The following is a 22,552-nucleotide window of genomic DNA, read 5'->3' as shown; positions in this document are numbered from 1 at the left end:
AGAAAGAAAGAAAGAAAGAGAAAGGAAGGAAGGAAGGAAGGAAGGAAGAGAAAGAAAGAAAGGAAGGAAGGAAGGAAGGAAGAAAGAAAGAAAGAAAGAAAGAAAGAAAGAAAGAAAGAAAGAAAGAAAGAAAGAAAGAAAGAAAGAAAGAAAGAAAGGAAGAAAGGAAGAAAGGAAGAAAGGAAGAAACATATCCAGTCCTAATCTCCCTCCTGAACCTACAGTCCTACATCATCAACCCGCTATTAAATATCTCTACCTGGATATCTTATCAGCCTCCCAAATTTATGAAGTCCAAATAGAACTCATCTACTTCCCCCAAAACCCTTCCTTCCCACTTCTGTGGAGGGTACCACCACTTGGCTCCTCTCTCAGGTTTACAATCTCTGCATTAACCTAAACTCTTTCTTCTCCCTCATCCACCACAATCCAATCAATAGTCAAGTCTTGTTGAGTCTATCACCACAGCACCCCTCTTAACTCCTCCCCTTCTCGCCACTCCAACAGTCACTACCCTAACTTAAGCCCTTACCATCTCTTACCTGGACCACTGTAATACCCTTCTAATTGTTCTCCCTTTAATCCAGACTCCACACAGCTGCCAAATCATTAGTCCTAAAACACATGCCTCACCATGTGGTTCCAGTGGTTCCCTTTCCAGACTTTCAAATTATTAAAATTAGTATTACATATTATTCCCAAAGTTCAGATCTTCTACGTTCCAGCCAAACTGGCACATCAGCTATTTCCCAAACCAAATCCAAATTGCTATATGTTGTTCTCAGATCACTGAACTTTTTCACAGAAAGCCTCCTCTTCCTCCACCTCTCAGAATTCCAGGCTCAGCTCACGTTATCACTTCCTATGAATAGTATTTCCCAATCATTCTCATAATTGGGGCTTTCTCCCTCCAGAAACTGTATTTTATTTATCTCTGTACATGTTATTCTTCCTCTACCCCACCCCCATGTAACCATGACTGGTTCTTTTTTTCTCTACATCTCAAGCCTGTAACACAGTTTTTACTTTTAAATATAGTAAAAAAAAAAAATACATACCTTTATTATATTTTGAAAAGAAATAGCAAGTTGTACATAATAGATTTGCAGTTTCATCATTTTTTTTATTATTACTATGTTATGGTATAATGATAATAGGAATCTGAAGATCTTCCCTGCCCCTTGGCCCCTTGATAGGCTTAAGTGACTCTGAGAATCTTCCCCGATTTGAAAACATACTCTGCCCCCAATAGGCTGAATGTGGTCACACAGAGTGGGAGGCTTGTTTTTCAGGAATGCCCACACCTTGTTACTTTGTGATTGAGCAGTGGGTCAAGAGGGTTGTGACATTCTCTGACCCAGGAGAATACTATATATACCCTGAAGTGAGGTTTTGCTTTGGGCCTCACTTTGGGAAGAGTTGTGTGATTTGGGGAGATGAGACTCTGGGCAGCAGTTGAGCGCCCGCCCCTTCCCCCCCCCCCCTTGGCTTTGAAAACCCAGAAACCCAGATGTTGGTGCTTCCCTCTCTGGTAACTAACTAGGTATGGATGTAATGGTCAGACAGCTGGAAGCCCTGTCTGCTTAATTGTGTTATTTTCTGTTGCAACTTCTTTTTGTATTCTCTGAAGTTCAGGGTGCTGACTTTTTCCCGTGAACTAGGTAAATGATAGGTGTTTGATTGATCAAAGTAAGATTGTTAACCCATTTTGAGTTGCTTTCCTTTAGAAAAACAGATCTAAGAACCTGTGCTAGCAGCAATCCTGGGTATGCTAGGGTGCTTGCTGCTACATATAGGAATACTTGTTTTATTCTATAAATTAAAAATTAAATTTAAAAAATTTTAAAGAATATAGTAGGCATATAATGTTTGTTGAATTGACTTGAACTGAGTAAGGAGTACAGTCTTGAGGTCTACCCATTATCAGATAGGGGCTATGGAGTTCCTAGTGAAGTTACCTTGGACTCGGAGTTCCAGAATCCCAGCATAAGAAACCTTATAGCTAAACATTTGTGTTGTAATAAGAGCCACTGGCATGTGGCACCCTTGCAAGTTATGAGGTTTTTTTTCCCCTACCCTGAAAAGGATCCCTAACAGCTTCTTCAATGCATTTTTTTCCCTAACTAGACACAAGACCAATGCTCTCTAAGCTGTGGCAGAGGTGCCATGGATGAACTGCCAAAGTTTCTGGTGACTGCCTCCATTTCCCTAAAATCTAGAATCGTCTTATAACTGTTAACACATTCCTGAAACAATTTTATACTCCTCCAAACAGTAGAGATACACCAACAGGGGAAAAAACACATTCCAGTATAGAAGAAGGAATTCTGGACCAATTATTTTAAGTATCTGAGAAAAAAGAGAGAGAGAAGTCAGCATGGGGTTGGGGGAAAGCATTGTAAACTCTATCTAGGCAAAAATTCAAATCTCATGCAAATGCATATGCAGATACACTCCCAACCTTTCTGTTTTTTACATCTGAATGTGACTACTGGGAAAACCATAATAACAGGTGTTTATTAGTCATTCAAGTTAAAATGGAAAGTGCTTCTCCCCGAGACAAGCACTTCTACATTCACCATCATGGATCCTGGCCTTTTTCTGGAACTCTGAGTTCTTCTAAGGGGTCTTAAAGACTAATTCTTGGAAATCACCCTTCCCTGCGGGTGATCTGCTTGCAGTGAATGAGGATCTCATTTTTTATCACCCTTCATATTTATCACATTTTGCAAGGCCCATAGGGAAAAGAGTCATCTAGGATCATAACAACATCTGTCAGCTGACAATAGCACTAAGTTCTCTTGTCTCTCTTTTTTTTTCCATAGGAAAGGCCTCAGAGAGGAGGCGTCTCCTCAGTGTTCCCATGATGTCATTACAATTGTTGAGCAAGGCGTTGTTCATGTATCAGCATTATCAGCCATTATTTTTTTCACCTAAATGATGTACATTTTATTAAAGTTTCAGACATTTAACTGCAATCAGAAAGAATTTCAAAACTTCAGAGTAACCCTCATATTATTCATCCGTCAGTGAAACCTGACACTTAGAACACAGTGTCTACTTAGCACACAGTAGGCACACAGCTTAGCACAATTGCCTGGTATGGAATAGGCACTTTATAAATGTTTATTAATTGACTGAAAAAATCTATCCATGTAAATAAAATTAGTATTTGTCCCCTTCCTCCTTAATTCTCATCTTTCTCTTCATTTAAAAAAAACTGTCAAACTCTCTAAATAAACTGAATGGCTAATTCTCTGAGCTACTTATTAGATTCAAAGCTACAGGGTATGCTGTTTGAAGTGAGATAAGATGCTAAGAGAGAGAACAAAGTGAGGGAGAGAAAAGAAAAAGGAAGAAAGAAAAAGAAAAGTCACTCAAAATGACAGAATGCCACAGGATTGTTTGTTTGAAGAAAGAAAAATTATCTCGATTCCTGCAGACAGGAACTCCATGTGATGAGAGTACAACAGAAGCACATGATGAGGAGAAGGCCAGCTTCCTAAATAATTCCTTCAACTAATATTATTTAACCAGCAGCCAAGCATAGCATAGCCCCTGGAATACCCAATTGCTGCCTATCACCGGGCAACTATTTTATAAACGGCTTTTTTTCAACCACTGGAAAAAATAAATAAATAAATAAATAGACCAACCATTTTCCTTCCTGACAGCATGAGGGATAGCAACAAGGTCTATTTTCTCTTCATCGGGCCAAGGAATTCCACGCCAGCCTGGCACCTTCGTAGCAGAGTCTCAGATCTACTGGAAAGTCTGTCACCAAGCAGGATAATGAATGGCGTGGCAGTGGCAGGGAAAGACTGTAGTTAGAAGGGAATGGTGAGGATGGGCATGGATCATGAGGACCATGAGACCCTAGATTTTGAGTTGCATGAAACCTTAGCTATCAGAGGCCAAATGAAAAGGAAATGAAGAAAAGTGAAGAAATGCGATATAAGAAGTGAGAAGGCTGGTTTCTAGGACAAGTAAATTTGGGATTACTCACGATGCAAGCCCTAAATTCAACAGGGCAACCCTGACATTTAATGGAAATCACCTTTCTCTGGTTAGTAGGCCAAATTCTACAATCACAATACCTAGGAAATTCACCACATCACAACCCTGGCTAGAGGATCGGAGCTCAGGAATGTCATGGTCTAGGAAATCAATCTCTCAAGCAACACAGGATGAAGAGAGTACATCTGCTTCTGATGTGCAACATCGCCCCTTCAACAAGCATTTATTAAGCACCTAGGGGACCATCTCCAGTCATCCTAATCTATATCCGGCCACCGGACCCAGATGACTCCAGAGGAGAGAGTGAGGCTGGTGACCTCGCACAGCCCTCCTTCACTTAAATCCAATTCACTTGCAAGTCGTGGCATCAACGTCCTGATGTCATGGTCCTCTTTGAGAAGGAAGGACAAACAACACTAAGCATCTACTATGTGCTACATATGGCACTTAGGACTAGGTATGCAAAGATACCAAATGAAATTTTCTGGCCTGACAGAACTTGCATTCTACTGAGGGGATGTAACACGTGGAAGAGAAAGAAATAGAAAATACATACAAAGTCCATTCCATTGTTAAGCATCTTGAGGACAAGGACTGTCTTTTGCCTCTTTTGAATCTTCCTGGCATGGAGCAGGTGCTTAATAAATGTTTATTGATTGACTGATTTCAATAAGTAGGGAAACAGAATATGGGGAGGCAGTTTAGATGCCTCTGAAGTTGCTGTCAATACGTGTGTCCTCAGGATCCCTCAGGAGGAAAAGTGAAAAGTGTTCTGATGCTTGTTCTAAGGGTTTTGTTGGTATTTTTGTTTTCAACTGGGTAAGGTGGGAGGGGAAATAAATGGTCATTTTTTTAATGGCTTGTTGGTTTCCTTTTAAAAGCAAGCCCAGAAGGGTAGATGCAATCATGAATGAGAGAAGACAACATACTTCAAAGTTAAGGGCAGTCAGTTATTGAGACTTAATTAGGTTATTCTTCTCAATAAGGTGAAAAGGAATGGTTTCACTATCCTGGGAGAAGCAAAGTCCCTATAGAAGAAAGGCTCATTAGCTGGTAAGCTCATCAGATCTCCCACAAAGCCTCCCTGCCCCCATGACTGAGGAACTCATGTGATCCAATCCCTAAATTCAAGTCTGTGCTTGCTGTTCATTCTGCATCATTTGATGGAAATCTTCCTCTATTTATTCATATGTGTCACATTTTATTCACAGAATCACCTTCCATGATGTCCAATACCACAATTTGTTCAGTAATTTCCAACAGTTTTTGCTTTTATGAATACTTCTATGAATTTTTTTTGTGTGTGTGTGGCCAAGATTGTATTATGAGAATATCAGTGAAACAAGAAATAAAATCCAACAGTGGAATTACTGGATCAAAGGATAGGAATGGTTTTGTGTTGAAGGTCTTGTTGTATAATAACATATTGCCTTCCACAAAGATTGCACTAATTCCCAGCACCAACAGCACTGTTATTAACATGTCTGTTTCTCCACAGCCCCCAAATTGAATTTTATATTTTTTACTTTGGAGAAGTAAAGTGACATAATGGATAAGATGCTGGAGAGCAGGACTCGAATTCCACCTCAGACTTGCTGTGTCACCATGGGCAAGTCACAGGCTAACCTCTCTGTCCTTCAGTTTTTGCTTATCTATAAAATGAGAGCTTTAGGCTTCAGAGCCTCTGAAGTCCCTTCCAGCTCTAGAACAATGAATTTATAATTAAATGGGCATCAGGTGGTAAATCAGAATAGCCTCAATCTGAATTTTTCTGGTCACATGAGAGTCTAAACAATTTTTTGGGTGTTTATTGATAAATTCATGTCTCTTAGAAAAACATGGATAGAAATAATGAAGAGTGAAATGAGCAGAACCAAGAGAATGTTGTATAACAGCGATATTGGATTGTTTTTTTTTATTTATTTTTAGTTTTCAACATTCACTTCCACAAGATTTTGAATTCTAAATTTTCCCCTCCACCCTTCCCTCCCCAAGGTGTGCAATCTAATATAGGCTCTACATATACATTCATACTGAACATATTTTCACATTAGTCATATTGTAAAGAAGGATGAGAACCAATGAGAGGAACCACAAGAAAGAAGATTAAAAAAAGAGAGAGAATAAATAGTATGCTTCGATCTGCATTCTGACTCCATAGCTCTTTTTCTGAATGTGGATGGCATTTTCCATCAAGAGTCTTTTGGAGTTCTCTTAGATCCTTGCATTGCTGAGAAGAGCTAAGTCTATCAAAGTTAGTCATGGCACAATGTTGAACAGCAATATTGTTTTAAGAAGAACTTTGATCAAATAAGTCTTTTTGACTATTATAAACACCCAAATTAACTAAAAAGTACATAAGAAGGAAGATGCTATCTGTATCCAGAGAAAGAATTGATAAATAGAAGTATGTATAGAATGATTTTACATATAGATACATATTTGTGTCTAACGGTAGCCATGGGATGGGGGAGAGAGGGAAAAAAAAGAAACTTACGTAGTTTTATTATTATATATTTAAAAGGAATTGTACATATTGATTTGCTGTTTCATGTGCAATCATCTTTTTTCTGCTACACTATGTTACTGAAATGCTTGTTTTATTACATTAACTAAAAATAAAATAAATTAAAAATTTTTTAAAAGAATTCCCTATTCATTTTCTTCAATAAATTATCTTCTGGGGAATAACTCTTACTTCCTTTGATTTTCACAATTCTTCATCATTAGACCCTATCCTATCTGCCCAAACCCATCTTACCACTGTTTTGTCAGGAGTCAGACTGGGACTCTTAGTGTTCTCCACAAAAACCACACTAATTCCCAATTTTTTCTCCCTACTCAGAATATCTTCCCGACCTGGACAAATCTACCCTCTCTTCAATACTCAACTGAAGATTCAGCTCTTCCACAAGACCTTCCACTCTCTTCTTCCCTTCTCTAAAGACCTATAGCACTTGGAGTCAGTATCACTCAATCAGGCACTTAATCACATATTGTCATATAGTGTTCTCTGGGTTTTCATATTTCTGCATCTCAAATTAAGCTATCAGCTGTTTGAAGGAAAATGGGATCATAGATTTACAGCCAGAAGGGACTTTATAAGCTGCCTACTACAACTACCTCATTTTTTTTTTAAGCAATCACGGTTAAGTAACTTGCTCAAGGTTACACGGCCAGTTATTTCTGGGTGTGGTGCTAAGTATCTGAGCCTGGATTCAATCCCCAGGTCATCCCGACACTGGGGCCAGTGCTCTTACTCACTGAGCCACCTGGCCACCCATCTACCTCATTATTTTATAGAAAAGTAGACAAAGGACCAGAGAAGGTAAATGGCAGATTCCTTGGGATTCCAAATTCCATTGTTCTTTGCACTGTATCACATTCTGTCCCAGGGCAAGACTCTAATTTACACCTTTGGTGCATGTATTAGTAGCATACTCTAGTGGAGAAAGAACCAAAATGGGGTTCAGGAAGTTGAAGGCTGAGACGGACCCCTGAGACTTCGAGTGTAACGCCATCTCTATGAGAGGAACATGCAGTGAAAGATCTATGAGATAGAGGTAAAGCCCATCTAACATTAATTCATTTTGTAGAAACACAAAATAAAAATTTACAGTAAAACAAAGCTACAGAGATCAATTAGTTCTACAGGAACCACAAACTAAATGTTGTAGGGCAATTAAATTGTTGAATAATGTTATGGCAAGGCTGCAATTTCACAGCTGATTTTAGTCCCAATGGGTTAATAATGTGATTTAGAAATGGCACTCTAGAGCACTGGCCCTGGAGTCAGGAGGACCTGAGTTCAAATCTGGCCTCAGACACTTGGCATATTTACTAGCCATATGACTTTGGGCAAGTCACTTAATCCCAATTGCCCTCCAAAAAAAAAGCAACAACAACAAAAAAGGAAATGGCACTCTTTGGTCATAGCAGTCTTATACAGACAGGTTGTGCCTGGACTGTACTGGAAGTTCTTTAAAGACAGGGCCCATGACTAACATCTCCATACTTCTTCCAGGGCTTAGCATGCTGCATTATACACGGTAGACCCTTGTTAAACAGCAGTCTATGTTCAGCTAGTAAGTACAATTTTGGACTTTGGGATACAATCTATACTAAGTCAAATGTATTTCCAGGCGTGATTTTGAGCTCCTCACTGGAGAACTTTTAACAGAGCTACTCCACATGTTTATTTATTCAATAATTCAATTCAATAAACATTTATTAAGCACCTACTATGTGACAAGTGCTTGTTTAAAAATCTTATCATTATATTTCTATTTTTTAAATGTCATATTTTTGATGTTTCAATCAAATACAATTAAGTTGAAATGCAGATAAAGAAATACAATACCTTCTTAGATGCTGCTGATTTGGGACAAACCAGCAAACAGCATCCCTTCCTCTTGGGTTGTCTGCAAATGCAGCATAATTAAATTTTTTAAATTATAATCCTTCTCAATAAATTAAATATAAGGCTATAGCTACAAAAAGTACTTTAGTCTAATATTTCTTACTCATAACTTACAGCTAAAAGTAAATTTCCAAATGACTGAAATGGAAAACTATTTGGTTCAGTCTCCTCATTCCAGACTGTTTCTTTAATATTCTCAGTACTAATCACCCATTAAAATAAAAATTTACAAAGTAATACTTTAAGAAAAAAAAATCAGTGCTGTAGAGGCAAAAATAACTTTACAAATCCACGTTAGATAAGGGTTGTCCAGTTGCGGAAGAATAAGTTTAAGATTTTTTAAAACTGTGTTACTTATAAAGTAACAACAAAAATACATTTAAGTCCTTCTACCCTTCTCTTTGATTATTTTGTTTACAAAGAAAATTGTTCCCTACATAGATTCATAATGGATTTTTGGAGAAAAGTCCTATGTTTAAAGGTTAAGCAGCAGAAAGGGAAAAACGTCTGCAAAAAACTTGTCATGAGATTCAAGTAGGTCAGAAGGGTTTTAAATTCAACCAATCAATGGATTACTTATTAAGCACCTACAACATGCTATGCACCTTACTGTTCATCCTTCATTTAGAAGACCAATGACATTATGAGGTTATGTCTTGACTTTCAAGAAAAGTGGATTTAAGTGAGGCAGATTTGCATAGTCATCAGCCTCACTCCCTCTTCCAGTCATTAAAATCCAGTGGCAAGATAAAAGTCAGGATAATTGGCATTGGCCCAGGATGCTAAGGATGACTTTGGTGTCTTCGATGTCTGACCAAACTCTAAGCACTCCACACTGCCTGGACAGCATACTAAAAAGCAGAGACATCACCCTACTGACAATGGTCCATATAGTCAAAACTATGGTTTTTTTCTAGTTGCGATGAATTGCTGTGAGAGTTAAACTATAAGGAAAGCTGGGCATGCAGAAATGACACTTTCAAACTGTGGTGCTGGAGAAGCCTTCTGAGAGTCCCTTGGACAACAAGGAGATCAAATCAATGAACATTTAAAGAAATTAATTCAGGCTATTCACTGGAAAGTCAAATACTGAAGGTGAAGCTTACATACTTTGGTCACATAACTAGAAGACGAAACTCACTGGAAAAGACCTGATGTTGGGAAAGATGGAAGGCAAAAAGGAGAAGGAGATGGCAGAGGATGAAATGGATAGACAGTGTCATGGAAACAATGAACATGAACTTGACCAGTCTTCGAGAAATAGTGGAAGATAGAAGGGCCTGGACATAACTGAACAACAACAATAAGAAGGAACTTTAGGGGGAAAACCTGAACTAAAGGATGTCATCAGTGAAACATTAACAGTAAAAAAAGGAGGGTTGGGCTATGTGGCAATAATCCAAGTGCTCCATTGGTACCCTTAAGATAAAAAGCAAGGAAACTCACTGCTGCTGCTTCTACCCTTACCCCTCTCTTAGGGAAGGAGGTGGGAAAAAATTCAGTTGGATGGATAGTCATGGAGAGGTTTTAATCTAAGTAAGCCATTGGAGAAAACATGCACAGCAAGAAGGTCATGGATCCTTTTGAGTCTGTTCTCATGGACACAGGAGGGAAAGAAAATTTTATCTTTTTGCCAAGACCATTTTAGAAAATAGTTATCTTTAGATGAGAAAAAGTTCCAGTCAAGGTTTCCCTGAAGTATGTCACATCAAGATATGATTTCATCTTGTTTCTTCCCCCATCCTGAAGGTTCGAAAGCTATTGAGACAAGAGAACCTTGCTCTTCAAAATTTTGCTCTCAGTAGCAGTCATGGAATTTTACCTCAGCCAAAGTTTACTGAATATCCTTCCTCACACACCAACCTTCCAACTTTGTGTCACTCATTTTTTTCCCTAAAGATTTTTCCATTTGACAGTTTTTTCCTATGTCAGTAAGGATTTTACTTGGGGAGGGTAGGAAGATGTAGGTGGAGGGATGACCTTCTCAAATACTTTAAAACAGGCTTTGTTGGGGTTTTTTGTTGTTGTTGTTGTTGTTAGTTTTCTCCTTTGATATTACCTCTTTAATTATAAGACCCACAGATGAAATTCTGGGTATTTTTCCACTGAGAACATATATGTCAATATTTCCAATGATCTGTGATTTCACTGCGTGTAGACAGTTTCTCTAACCCCATAAATCATAACCCCTCAAGTGGTTTCATGAGTTTCTATGGCCAAAAACAATTTGGTACCTAGTGACCAAGTTTCTCATGCTATGTTCCTATAACATGAGCTGGGCAGGTCCAGATCCTTTGATAATAAGGGCAGTCTCTCACCAGGGTAGACCTGAAGCCTGTCGAGCTTAGTAAGACCTGGAAGACCTTATGTTCCACTAGCATGGAACTATGCTAGGTTCACACCACCACATAATAAGACATCAGAAGAAATATATGTCAGGTGGTAGAGCAGATGACATGTTGAATTTAGAATCAGAAAGACCCAAGATCAAATCCTAAAACATGAATTGTGTGACCCTGAGCAAGTCACTTAATTTCTCTCAAATTGAGTTTCCTCATCTATAAAATGGGGATAAGAGCACCTACCTACTCATAGTGTTGTTTAAATGAAATAAGGTAAGTATAGTACTTTGCAAGCTTGAAAGCAATGTATAAATACTATTAGTATATTAAAACCTAGCGACCTTTTGCTTCAAATACACAACAAGGACTTTTCCAGCCCATGTCTTTTAAGCAAATAGCCCCCAAAAAATATCAATCAAAAAATGGTACTTTGTAAGGGGAGGGAAAAAAGTTCCACCATTAAATCAGGCTCAAAATGAAGTTGGACAATGATCCAAAAGCAGAATTCTTCCAGCAACCAACACACACATACGTTAATTGATTTAACCCTCAATCATGAGAGTCACACTAAAGCATGAGGACTGAGACTCTTCCCACATAAGCCAAAATTCCTCCAGGTCACAAAACAGAGTTCTGCAGATTGTTCAGTTATCAGACTATGAGCCTGGATATCCAACGAGACAGTCAAACTACTCTCCTCTATGAACATACCTTTTGACTGAACTTAACAACTGACTCGTCCCAGGGAAAATTCTATAAGGAAAGAAGAATATTCTCCATAGAAATCATTCAAAGAACCATAGGAAAATTGTTCCAAAGGGCTGGAGGTGTTGTGTGTTTTAGTGGAATGAATCAAATGAAGAAAGATAGATCAAATCCTTTCTCAACATTTTTGGTTCTATGTTACTGTAGACAAGTTACTTAACCTTTCTAAGCCTCAGTTTCCTTGTCTGTAAAATAGGGATAATACCTAGAGTGTTACCTACCTCACAGTGCAATCATGAGAATCAAATAAAATCATGCATAAAAGTGTTTTAAAATTTTTAAAATACTACCACATAAAGTGCTTTTAAAAACTACAGCACTATAGAAATATCAGCTATTATCATTGGGGTCAAAGGTCAAGAGGGCTACATGGACTTCAATAAAGGGTCACTCAGAAGTAATGTTCCTTCACACCAAAATAAAGAAGTAAAATAAGTAATAATACCAAAGATATATGACACCATGCTGGGCCTTGAGAAGCTTGTTTATACTCTCACTGGAAAGATACACAAAACAAGTCAAGTATGTAAGAGAAAATATGATTAAAGGTCAAAGTATGTGACACAGATAATAAATACTGTACAAATTCAGAAAGTAAAGTATTATAGGGTAGAATATCCAGGAAAGATTTCAGAGAGGTGGCCATTTCATAGGATACCTGTGCTTTCAACAAAAGAACAAGGTTACAAGAGAACAAGGGCAGATAGGTGGCACAGTGGATAGACTGCTGTCCTGGAGCCAGAAAGATTCATCTTCCTGAGTTCAGATCTGGCTTCAGATACTTCCTAGATGTATGACCCTGGGCAAGTCACTTCACCCTGTTTGTCTCAGTCTCCTCATCTATAAAATGAGCTGGAGAAGGAAATGGCAAACATTCCATTATCTTTGCCAATAAAATCCAAAATGGAATCACGAAAAGTTGGACATGACTGAAAAACAACCAAATAACAATGAAATAGTCAACTTTTAACATAAAATTTCATTTCCCTACCTTAACTTTCCCCTCTCCCCATCAGCAGATGAACAAAAGCAAAAAGGTTGAAAGAGGAAAACTGGTAGGATAAGACACAAGTAATTTGTATGCTAAGGTCCCACTTGGGAAGTATGAGTTACAAGCATGGGCACTGATGGCATTCAAAACTTTAGCAGACCAAATAATAACAATAATCGGCATTTTAGAGTACTTACAGGCTCACAAAAATGGTTTCTATCCATTATCTCCTTTCCCCCTTAAACAAGGTGCCTCCCCTTATTCTGGCCTCTTTATATCAAATATCCTCAATATTTGATTGGTTTCTTAACTTCATTCTAACCAAAAGCCATTCTGAAATTAGTGGCACAACTGAATAGGGCCTATCTTACATATCTGTCAATATGACTGAAGGCAATGGAGGAGAAAATGTAGGCTGTAGAATGGTATGCTATCATCGCTACCTGAAGATGGGAATGATTACCTCCTGAAAATGATCTCCATGCATCTGAGATCTTGCAAGACCCATCTAGACACATATCTGGTTAGTATACAGAGGGCCTTTCACACACAGCAAAATCTCGTCATATTGTAAACGTGGAGTTTATGCTTCTCCTCCTGGTTTACCCATCAACGGGAAAGCCAGTTCCACTTACTCTGTGTCCCCACTCTCCCAACTTCATTCCCATACTGATGGGGTACAGGCTCTGGGAAACCCCTTGAACTGTGGTTGAATCCTCCCATTTGGTGAGGCAGTTGCCTGAGACCATAAGCCTTTCATTATAGCTAGGCCCAAATCTCTTACTCTTACTAGCCTAGCCCTCCATAGTCCAGCTACCCTTAAACTAGCCTAGCCCTCCACTGTCTATCATCTCCAGGTAGCCTCCAGCTATTTCCTACCTTTAATACCATTACTGGAGTCTGACCTCATTTGACTCCTCAAGACCCTCCCCAAAGTCCTCCTCTAGACCACCCTTAGATCCTTCCCACAATCTTTCTGTACATAAGATGCATCTTGCCTCCATTAGGTGGCAGAGAATTGAGAACTATCTAGTGAAGGCTCAGTCTGTGTAAGATTATTCTGGCCTGCTTGTCCAATACAAGTATCACAGATACTTAGGCTCCTTAAGAGGTGCAGTAAATAGAGCACCGGCCCTGAAGTTAGGAGGGCCTGAGTTCAAATCTGACCTCAGACACAACACAACACAACACAAAAACTAGCCGTGTGACCTTGGGCAAGTCACTTAACCCCAAATGCCCTACCTTCCCCTCTCCAAAAAGCAAAAAAAAAAAAAAAGTCTACCCAATATGGCAAATCTTTAATAAACTTTGCTTTACTTTGGCTGAGAGAAGGCTTGAGTCAAATTCATTTGGCAGTACCTGGCGTATTGATATTTTGGGGTCTCGAGCACCCCTAAACCTTAAACCTCAACAATATTATAAGCCACTCATTTGGAATTCAGCAGCTATCAAAAACTGGAAACAAAGAGAAGTCCATTGATTAGAAAATGGCTGAACAAACTATACTACATGAAATGTCAAACTATTACCACTTCCTCATGATGTATTCAGAAAATCACAAGACTTGCATGTAAATGGTGAGAACAAAGGAAGAAGAACCAAGGGATGGCCACACACAAAGAATACAGTAATGTAAATGAAAATAGCAAAAAGGCAACTCATTCTAATTAATTATAAAGACCAATTTCAGGCCCAGATGTAGGGGACAAGTAGGGATGAGAACAGTACACATAGAGTCAGATGATGTTAGCTGTTACAAGAGAAAGTTCAATGAGGAAGTATGGAGGCAGGGAAACAGCAAGCAATGATTTATATAAAAGCAATAGGCATCAATAAAACTTTTTTCTTTTAATTCTGTAGCTATAATCACCAACTGATCAAGAATATTAACTGACAGTGCAACTTTAGGAGCTGCCAAAGGCTTTCTATCTTGCCTTGTCCCACCTAGCACTGACTGTAATCAGGGAAGGCACTGCCAGATGTCCGGGATGGCAGCTCCATTATGTTCAGTCAGCCAAGTGTAGGCAGAGCCAGGAGAACCAAGCTGTTGGGAGCACAAGCCTAATCCTGCCCACTCTGCTGCAAATAGCCAATACTTCTGGCTCTGCCCATCTGGAGTTCATTTGATGATAAATCAGTCTCCAGGCTGACTGCTAGGCAAGAAGTACCAGCCCCACCTCCTATTCCATCCCCCTCAAAGACTGGGACCTCACAGTTCTCCAATCACGTGACAGCATTGTGTAATAGCAGCCCATGTATACAAACAACTCAGACTCTTTAAATGTCATTGTAAGAAAGATGTATTATAGTCTAATTTGCATATCTATTCATGGATCACTACTTCCTCTATCTAGCCAGAAAGGTTTGATTCCCAACCCCTGGCTTTCTAAATACAGTAAAGAAAACTTAAATCTTGATTATAATTAAAAGTTATAAAAATCCTCAAAACCCTACAGATGTAAAGAATTAGAATAAATGACAAATGACATATGTTCATTCTGGTACTTACATTAGTCATTTAATACTTTACTGATCACTAAATGCTGGATTATCTCAAACGTTAGACACATACAAGCACTACTTCATTGCCAAGTAACATTAAAAATTCAATCTTGGAGAGCTAAAGTGGCCTACTAATTTAGTTGCTTCTCCACCCCCCAAACACACTCACTCTCTCTCTCTCTCTCTCTCTCTCTCTCTCTCTCTCTCTCTCTCTCTGTCTCTCTCTCTCTCTCTCTCTCTTTCTCTCTCTTTTTCAATTTGAATTGAACTAAACCCAACCTGAGAGAAGAAAGTAATACTACATGGGGTGAGGGATAGGGTGGAATTAGGAAATGATCAAACCAAGTGTTGACTTCAGGCACTAATTTCTCCACCCATGTGAAAACTGAGTTGGGTCAGTTCCTAAACTTCCTAAGGATAATAAGTAAAAGAGTTGGAGAAAGACCTTACACCCATGTTGACAGAGCCCAGCCTCTCCCAAAACCCTGGCAGCCCAGTCCAGAATCACAGATATGAAACCAAGTTGAGGAACTATGAGACAAACAGCACTAGTTCTGAAGTTTTAAGAGGACATGAGTTCAAATCCCACTTCTACAATAGAGATGTAATCTTGGGTGAAACTCTCTTGGGTCTCAATTTCATTATCTGCAAATGTAAATTAATGAGGAACTATTAAAAAAAATAGGGGGAAATCACATGCTAGCTATAAAACACTTCTAGTCTAAACAAAGTAGCCCAGGAGGATTCCCTTAGCAAGAGGTGATACATACTATTTCTATTCACTAAAGTTCCTCTGAATCCTGGGCTAAAAATATTCAGGTATAGGATGGTTCCTATTGTTTATCACTGTTCAGTATAGAATACATCAAGTGCATACATCTTAATCTTAAACAAAATATTATAGGGCAACTTCATATGCTTTAATATAGCAGAAGTTATTGTATGAGTTCACATAACTTAAGATTTTCCTCTAATCCAAAAATAATGTTAATGTGTTTCATAATATGCAGCTTATCACTTCATTTCTACCCCAAGATACCCTTCGTTTGTAGCTGAGATGATGTCAGTGAAGCTCTAATTTGTGTTTTCATACCAGAACTTGGAATTTATAACACTCTTTCCAAACTAGCCACAACTGGGGAGGTCTGGATATCCTAAGCAAGGTCAATGTTGACTGGTCTTTTCTTTTCTGAGCTGCCTTTCTTCTCCATTCTCCTAAAACCCATAGTAAAATATTCAACCTGCTCCCAGAGCTATTAAAAGTTGCTGGAAGTGTCGCTGAGCAACATTATCTGTACCCACATCAACCTCGCCTATTCTAAGTCTGACTCCCATTCGGAATCCGACCTTTGCCAGCAGTGGTAAAAGATAGCCCACAGTTCCCCTGCCAGGTTTCCTGCCCAGTAAAGTATTCCCCAAAAAGGCAGGACAGCACAGCCTAAGAGAGTCCTCATTAATGAGTTATCTCTACTGGAATTTCTTCCCTAGGCTGGTTTTTAAATTTTTTTTCAAGTATCAGTATTAAGAATGAATATTCTCTAGCCAACATATACAAAGTGGAAGGGCAGCGAGGTGCAGGCAAAAATCAAAACATTGTTTATTATTAACCTATTCCACATAGGGAAGCATTCTTAGGAAAAGGTGAAATTCCTGACCAGTAACAGCCTGTGGGAACTTATCACCAACAGAACCTGTAAGTAAAAACAAAGCCAAAATAATAAGGATGTAGCAGGAGAACAATGCAGCTACTTGAGGAGATGAGATTGTCTGAAGATAACAATACCCCCAGGAGTTACTCTAGCAGCTATATTGCTATATTAGCCTAGGAAGCTTTGTTCAAAGGGCAGGGCTCTCCAAAACCATCTGTTAGGGCTCTTGGGTTTAATTCTGGTTTGCAGACTCAGCATTAACATTTCAAGATTGTTAACCACTACAAACCAACTATGGCAGATTCTTTTTCCCCCCTTCTGGTAGTAGCTTATTATACCCTTGTGAAGTGAAGATACCCTTTCAATGAAATGGAGATGCTGTAAATGAAAGGAGATATGCTCTTTTAATAATGTACACAGGCTTCAAAAGAAAAGTCCCACAACCCAAGCATGGTGCATTAACAAAGTCTTTAATTCTACTAACAAGTCCAGCTTTAATTTTCATATTTTAGTGGACACAGAGGCAGCCATTGATGGGCCTCTACAGAAGCTTACGTATATAGCTCAAGGAAATGAGACAAAATCAAGTGCTCCCTCCCCACCCCCAAACAACAAACATACTCTTTTAACTGAAGAACCAGAGCAAAATCTGATAATTACCTGCTTCAAGATATTACTCAATCTGAATTACACCACACTTAAAAGGCAGCTGCACCAGTTTTATTTCTATATAAAGAAACATGGTACAGACCATTTACCACAATAATGCCATGGATACTCTCAAAGTGTGCTCTTGCCCCAACTTAAACGAGATTTTTTTTTAAACCTAAGAAGTTAAATAATTTAAGTTAAAGCATCTGGATTATCCAGATGTCTCCTAACCCAGTTATTACAGGTGCTTCACATGTGTGTCAAACAAATGTGGCAGCCACTGCTGCCAATAGTCAGAGATATTTATCAAAACAGGAATTTTCTTTAGTATCAAAAAAAAAAATGAAAGGCCACATAAAAGCCTTTGGTACTAGATTTTCTCTTCTCTTCCCTCCCTCTCTTCGAGAATTGAGAATGCCAGCTTTGTTTGGTATAAATGCTTTGGCTTTCTAGCAATTTTAAAAACCAAAAAAAGACTCTACAAATTGCCCATAATGAATATTAAGTTCTATTTAAAAAATAAAAACTGCTTCTAAAGTCAGTTATTGTGTAGAAGTTAAGCCTTTTGAGATCAAATACTGTCCCTCTTCAGTATTTGATGAATGTATTCCCACCACCTACAACAAATGCTTGTAAATTGATAGAAATAGAAGTAAAAGTGGAGGAATTTACATGAAGAATAAAGGTTTGATTGGGCATACCTGTAAGGCACACCGCAGTTCTAAGGTCTGTAGGTCCAATACGCATTTGGGTAGTTGGAAGTAAGTCTACAGATTCCTCAATAGAATCGTAATATACTCGGACTTAAGTATAAATGTATGTGCCTGTTTTCGTAGTGGGAGGTTAACAAGCCAGAACTCTGAAATGCTTAATCACTGCTTAAACTCCAATCAGTGACAACTGAGAACTGTGCATTCCACCTCGCATCAACTAATTAAGGAAAGCAGCAGCATCAACCACTGTGCATCTTTTAAAAACCTAAAAAACTCATAATTAGTTTTACAACCCCAAAAGCTATTTTAAAAAATAATAAACAACTAATTATATTATCTCCAGTACAAAGGTTCTCCTTTTCCTTTTCACTCTCAAAGGGGTCCTGGGGTCCCCTTGCATATATCCCCACAAAGGACTATTTCAAGGCATTCCAAACTTCAGGTCTACATCTACCGATACTCATCGTGAATTAGAATAACCCAACTCAAGTGGGTCAGAGCCTCCTAGATTAGGAATGAGTGGTTCTACTGATTTCTCTGGCCTAACACCTTAAGTCAATTAAGAAGTGAAAAATGACAATCGATCAAACATCCTAGATTCCTGATACAACTAAAAGAATTCCACCTCTGATAACACAGGGGAAAGAGGGCGCTCTAAACCCCCTGCCACCTTCTCCCCTTTACTTTTCGGACCTAGGGTCTGCAAGGTATTCTGCTGCCTCAGACTCTTGAGCCCTACCAGCCTTTAGCGCTTCAGTTGTGGTCACTGCGTCTCTTATATACAATATAGAAAGACAGAGAAAGGCTTCAATAGTTGGGGACATCTCTCTTCTCCCCGCCTATCCCCCGGTCCCCAGCACCTAGCATCAGCCTCTTGCTGCAGACTAGAGTGAGGAGCAGGCAGATTCTGGAAATCTTGGTGGATCTTTGGGAATCTGGTTGGCTCTCAGCCAACACCTCCGATAAAAAGGATGTGCACCAAACCAAAGAATCTATGGGTCCTCTCTTCCCGCAGCGGTTTCTCGATCGCGCTGAGAAAGGCACAGCTCAGAGCACGTTAATCTGCTGGAGCTGAGATTTCCAGGCTCATGAGAGAATACCGGCTTCCCTCCCCCCACGCCCGCTACAATTACAGTGCAAACCCCCAATTCAGGTGTCCTTCCGCAGGAGACTCTCCCTGCCAACATGACAGTGAAGTCGCAAGCGCGGGCGCTCTGGGCGACCCGGAGCTGCTTCCCCACGCCGGCAGGGATGATGTCCGGCTCCAGTCCGGCTGGCTGTCCCTCCACTCCTCCAGCCCGACCAAGGGCGGGCACCTACCTCGATCCACTTCTGCGCCTCGTGGAAGGCGGGCTCCGGAGGAGGGTCGTGCTGCAGCTCTTCCAGACCCAAGCCAAGACTAGCCATTTGCAAACGTCCCCGGTCCTCTGCAGACTCGGCCGCCGCTGGAGATGGGAGCATGGACGCAGTGGTCGTTCCGGCCCCCCCCTTCCTTCCTTATCCTTCCCCAGGGCAGGTCCGAGCGAGCTGGAGGGAGAGGTTAGAGGCCGCCACCGCCGCCTCCGCCAACGCCACCGCCGCCACCACCACCGCTGCCGCCGCCGCCGGCTGACTGCCAACACCGCCCCGAGAGACCTGGCGAGGGGGCGGGGGCGGCCTGGGGGAGGGGGTGGGAGGGCACACGCTGCTGCAGCGGCAGTTCCCAGCGCCGGCTGCGCTCCGCCGGGGTGAGCGGGGTCCCCGCTGGGAGGCAGCGACGCAGCCCTCGCTCCCCACCTTCTCTCGCTCCTCCTCCTCCTCTTCCTCCTCCTCCCCCCCCCCCCCCAAAAAAAAAAAAGCCCCCCCTACGGGGGGCCCCCCCCCCCCACCCCGACCTCCTTTCCTCCTCCTCAAGCGGAGGTCACACGCCTCCAAAGCCGGCACCGGCCTGGACTAGGGCGAAGGAGAACCACGGGACTGGTCCCGCAACTGGGAAGAGCGGGGCGCACACCCCGGCATGCTAAAGCGTTGCGGCTGTGGGCGGGCGGCCTTAGCCCGGGACACGGAGAGGCTACAGTGACCCCCTGCATCTGCAGGACAGAGCCTGCCGCGTCCCGCTTTCCCACAGCCTCTACGGGCTGCAGGCGGGAGACAGGACAGCCCTTGACCTCTCCAGAGGCTGCTTTAAGCAATTCGATCACTTTCACTTTAGAAAGAAGAAAAAGGCAAAACCATCATACACATAATGACCTTTCCCTTTTTTTCTTTACTGGAATTTGTGTCGTCACTTAGGCCATTTTATTTGACTGGGAGAGTCAGGTATTTCATGCTCCTAGAGAAGGGCCGGCTGGCAAAGGGTGACTGAAGCTGGTATGAGGTTTGCGAAGGCCTTTGGTCTGGCACTGGGAAATCCCCAGGCGCTGGGCTCCAGTCCCATGGTCAAGTATCGAAACCAAAGTGGAATTTACCTGTTTTTCCTGTTACTCCAGTGACAGGTTGGATGGTCGGATGAAGCCAAAGAGATAGTCTAGAATTTCCCTCACCCCCAACTGCTGTCACAATTAGTTCCTTCTCCAAGCCCCCTTCTCTAAAATCGAAGGGAGGAAGCCAGGATCCAGTAACAGGGATCCAGGAGAAAAGAGAAAGGAAGTGAGTAGATGGGGGAAGTGGAGGCACCTATGGATACAGATAATGAAATATAGACTGCAAAGGATGTTCACTAGGGCTGTGGAGTCCTAGGAGCTCAAGTTGAAAATGACCAGCTTTAGAAATCTAGGGATTCTTAATCTGGGATCCCTAGATGGATAAATATTTTTGATAATTGTATTTCAATATATTTAGGCTCCTTTGTTATCCTATATATTTTATTTTTATGTACTTTAAAGCATTCTGAGAAGTCCACAGGCTTCACCAGACTGCCAATGGAGTACATCACACACTTTAAGAATCCCTGGGGAGGTAGGCCAAGCTCCTTATTTTACAGATGAAAAAACTGAGGCAAAAAAAAAAAAAAGGTATAGTGTTTAGCCCAAGATCACACTGCAGTTAAATAGCACAACAAGAATTCATGCTCATTTTCTGCATCTAGTGTTCTTTCTGCTGCAAATTGCCAAGGAGTGCACAAAATTCTGATCCTGGCTGAATTACTCACTACTTATATGACTTTGGGCAAGTCCTAATCTCTTGAGACCTAAATTTCCTTTGAAGGTGGGAAAGGATGGGATAATATTAGATGACTAGGCTCCTTCATAGCCCTGGAGGCATGATCCAATCAATAAATCAATGTTTACCCTAAGAATTAAAGGAATTCTTAGGAAATGCTTATTACTGTGGAAGATAATACTAAACACCTTGCTGGGGTTAGTTATAAATTGACCTGTACCATAGAAAAGTCTGAGTGATAAGTGTTTTAATGGATTTATAAGATTCAATTCAACAAACTGAATTGTTGAAATATTCAACAAATATTTATTAAGGACTTACAAGCACTCGTCTAAGTGCTGCAAATACAAAGACACAAATGTAGTCCTTGCCTTCAATGAGCTTACAGCATTCTAATGGGTACAAACAACATGAACCCAAATTTAAAAAAAAATATATATATATATATATGCAAAGTAATTTGCCTGAGGGAGGACATAAAAGGATAACCTCATTTAAGAGGTAGCACTTAAACTCAACCTTGAAGAGGGTAGAGTTTCCAAAAGAGAAAGAAGGAAGGAGAGACCATTCCAGGTATGCTAGCTCAAAGGCAGAGTTTGGCTGCAATGTAGGGGATATAAGGGGAAATGGCGTGAAATTCATCTGGAAAGATAGTTTAGAGCCAAATGTGAAGAGCTTACTTAAATAGCAAATCCAAGGAGCATATATCTTTATCCTAGAAGTAAGAGGAAGATAAGGAAGTTTCTTGAACAGGGCAGTGGCCTGGTCATGTTAAGTATCTCCCTTTAGTAATGGTGTAAAAAACAGATAAGAAAGGGTAGAAGGATTCCAGTTGGTAAACTATTGAAATGGTGCAGACAAGAGACATGGAGGGCCTGAATGAAGGCGACAGCCTCAAGTGGTAAGTGTTCACTTATGAACAGTATTATGGAGGCATGCTCAGGATGCAACTGAATGGACATGGGAGGGTCAAGGGAAGGGAAGAGAAGAGGTCAAGGTTTCAAACTTGATTTATTGGAAGAATGGTAGTTTCCCTGACAGAAATAGGGATAGTAGGAAGAGGGAAGAAAAGAGAATTAGTTATGTTTGGGGCTTTTTGGGTTTGAGATGCATATGGAGCAATGCAGTGGAGATGGCCAGAAGATACTTGGTGATCCGAAATATGACTCAGGAGATAGATGTGGACTAGATGTATAGATTTGGGAATCGTTTATGGTGAGATGATAATTAAATCCATGTGAACTGGTAATGTAGAGAAAAGTGTAGAGAGAGGACTGGGGACAGATCCCAGGGGTACACCTCCCTCTGGGGGCAGGACTGGAATGAGATGACCTTGCCAAAGAGGCTGAAAAAGAGAAGTC

The 22,552-nt window shown here is 40.5% G+C and overlaps 1 protein-coding gene across 12 annotated transcripts in view; it reads right to left on the bottom strand.

Moving 5' to 3' along the window:
- Positions 1-19,701, bottom strand: part of LIMCH1 (LIM and calponin homology domains 1) — a 384,992-nt gene extending 365,291 nt beyond the window's left edge. For 4 of the 12 annotated variants that reach the window (XM_069105131.1, XM_069105138.1, XM_069105133.1 and 1 more), the window contains exon 1: positions 19,371-19,699. In XM_069105131.1, the coding sequence (XP_068961232.1) occupies positions 19,371-19,511 (141 nt within the window). In that variant the 5' untranslated portion in view covers positions 19,512-19,699. Of the gene's footprint in view, positions 1-19,370 lie in introns of all 12 variants that reach the window. The other 8 variants (XM_069105142.1, XM_069105148.1, XM_069105146.1 and 5 more) reach the window with 4 other exon arrangements.
- Positions 19,702-22,552: the final 2,851 nt, after the last annotated feature.

Source organism: Petaurus breviceps, unplaced genomic scaffold, assembly GCF_028583685.1.
Source record: "Petaurus breviceps papuanus isolate PSGF00001 unplaced genomic scaffold, PetGlider_PUasm1.0 76, whole genome shotgun sequence".
NCBI lineage: Eukaryota > Metazoa > Chordata > Mammalia > Diprotodontia > Petauridae > Petaurus > Petaurus breviceps.
The sequence above is the reverse complement of the archived record's forward strand: the minus strand, read 5'-3'. Positions and strand labels throughout refer to the sequence as shown.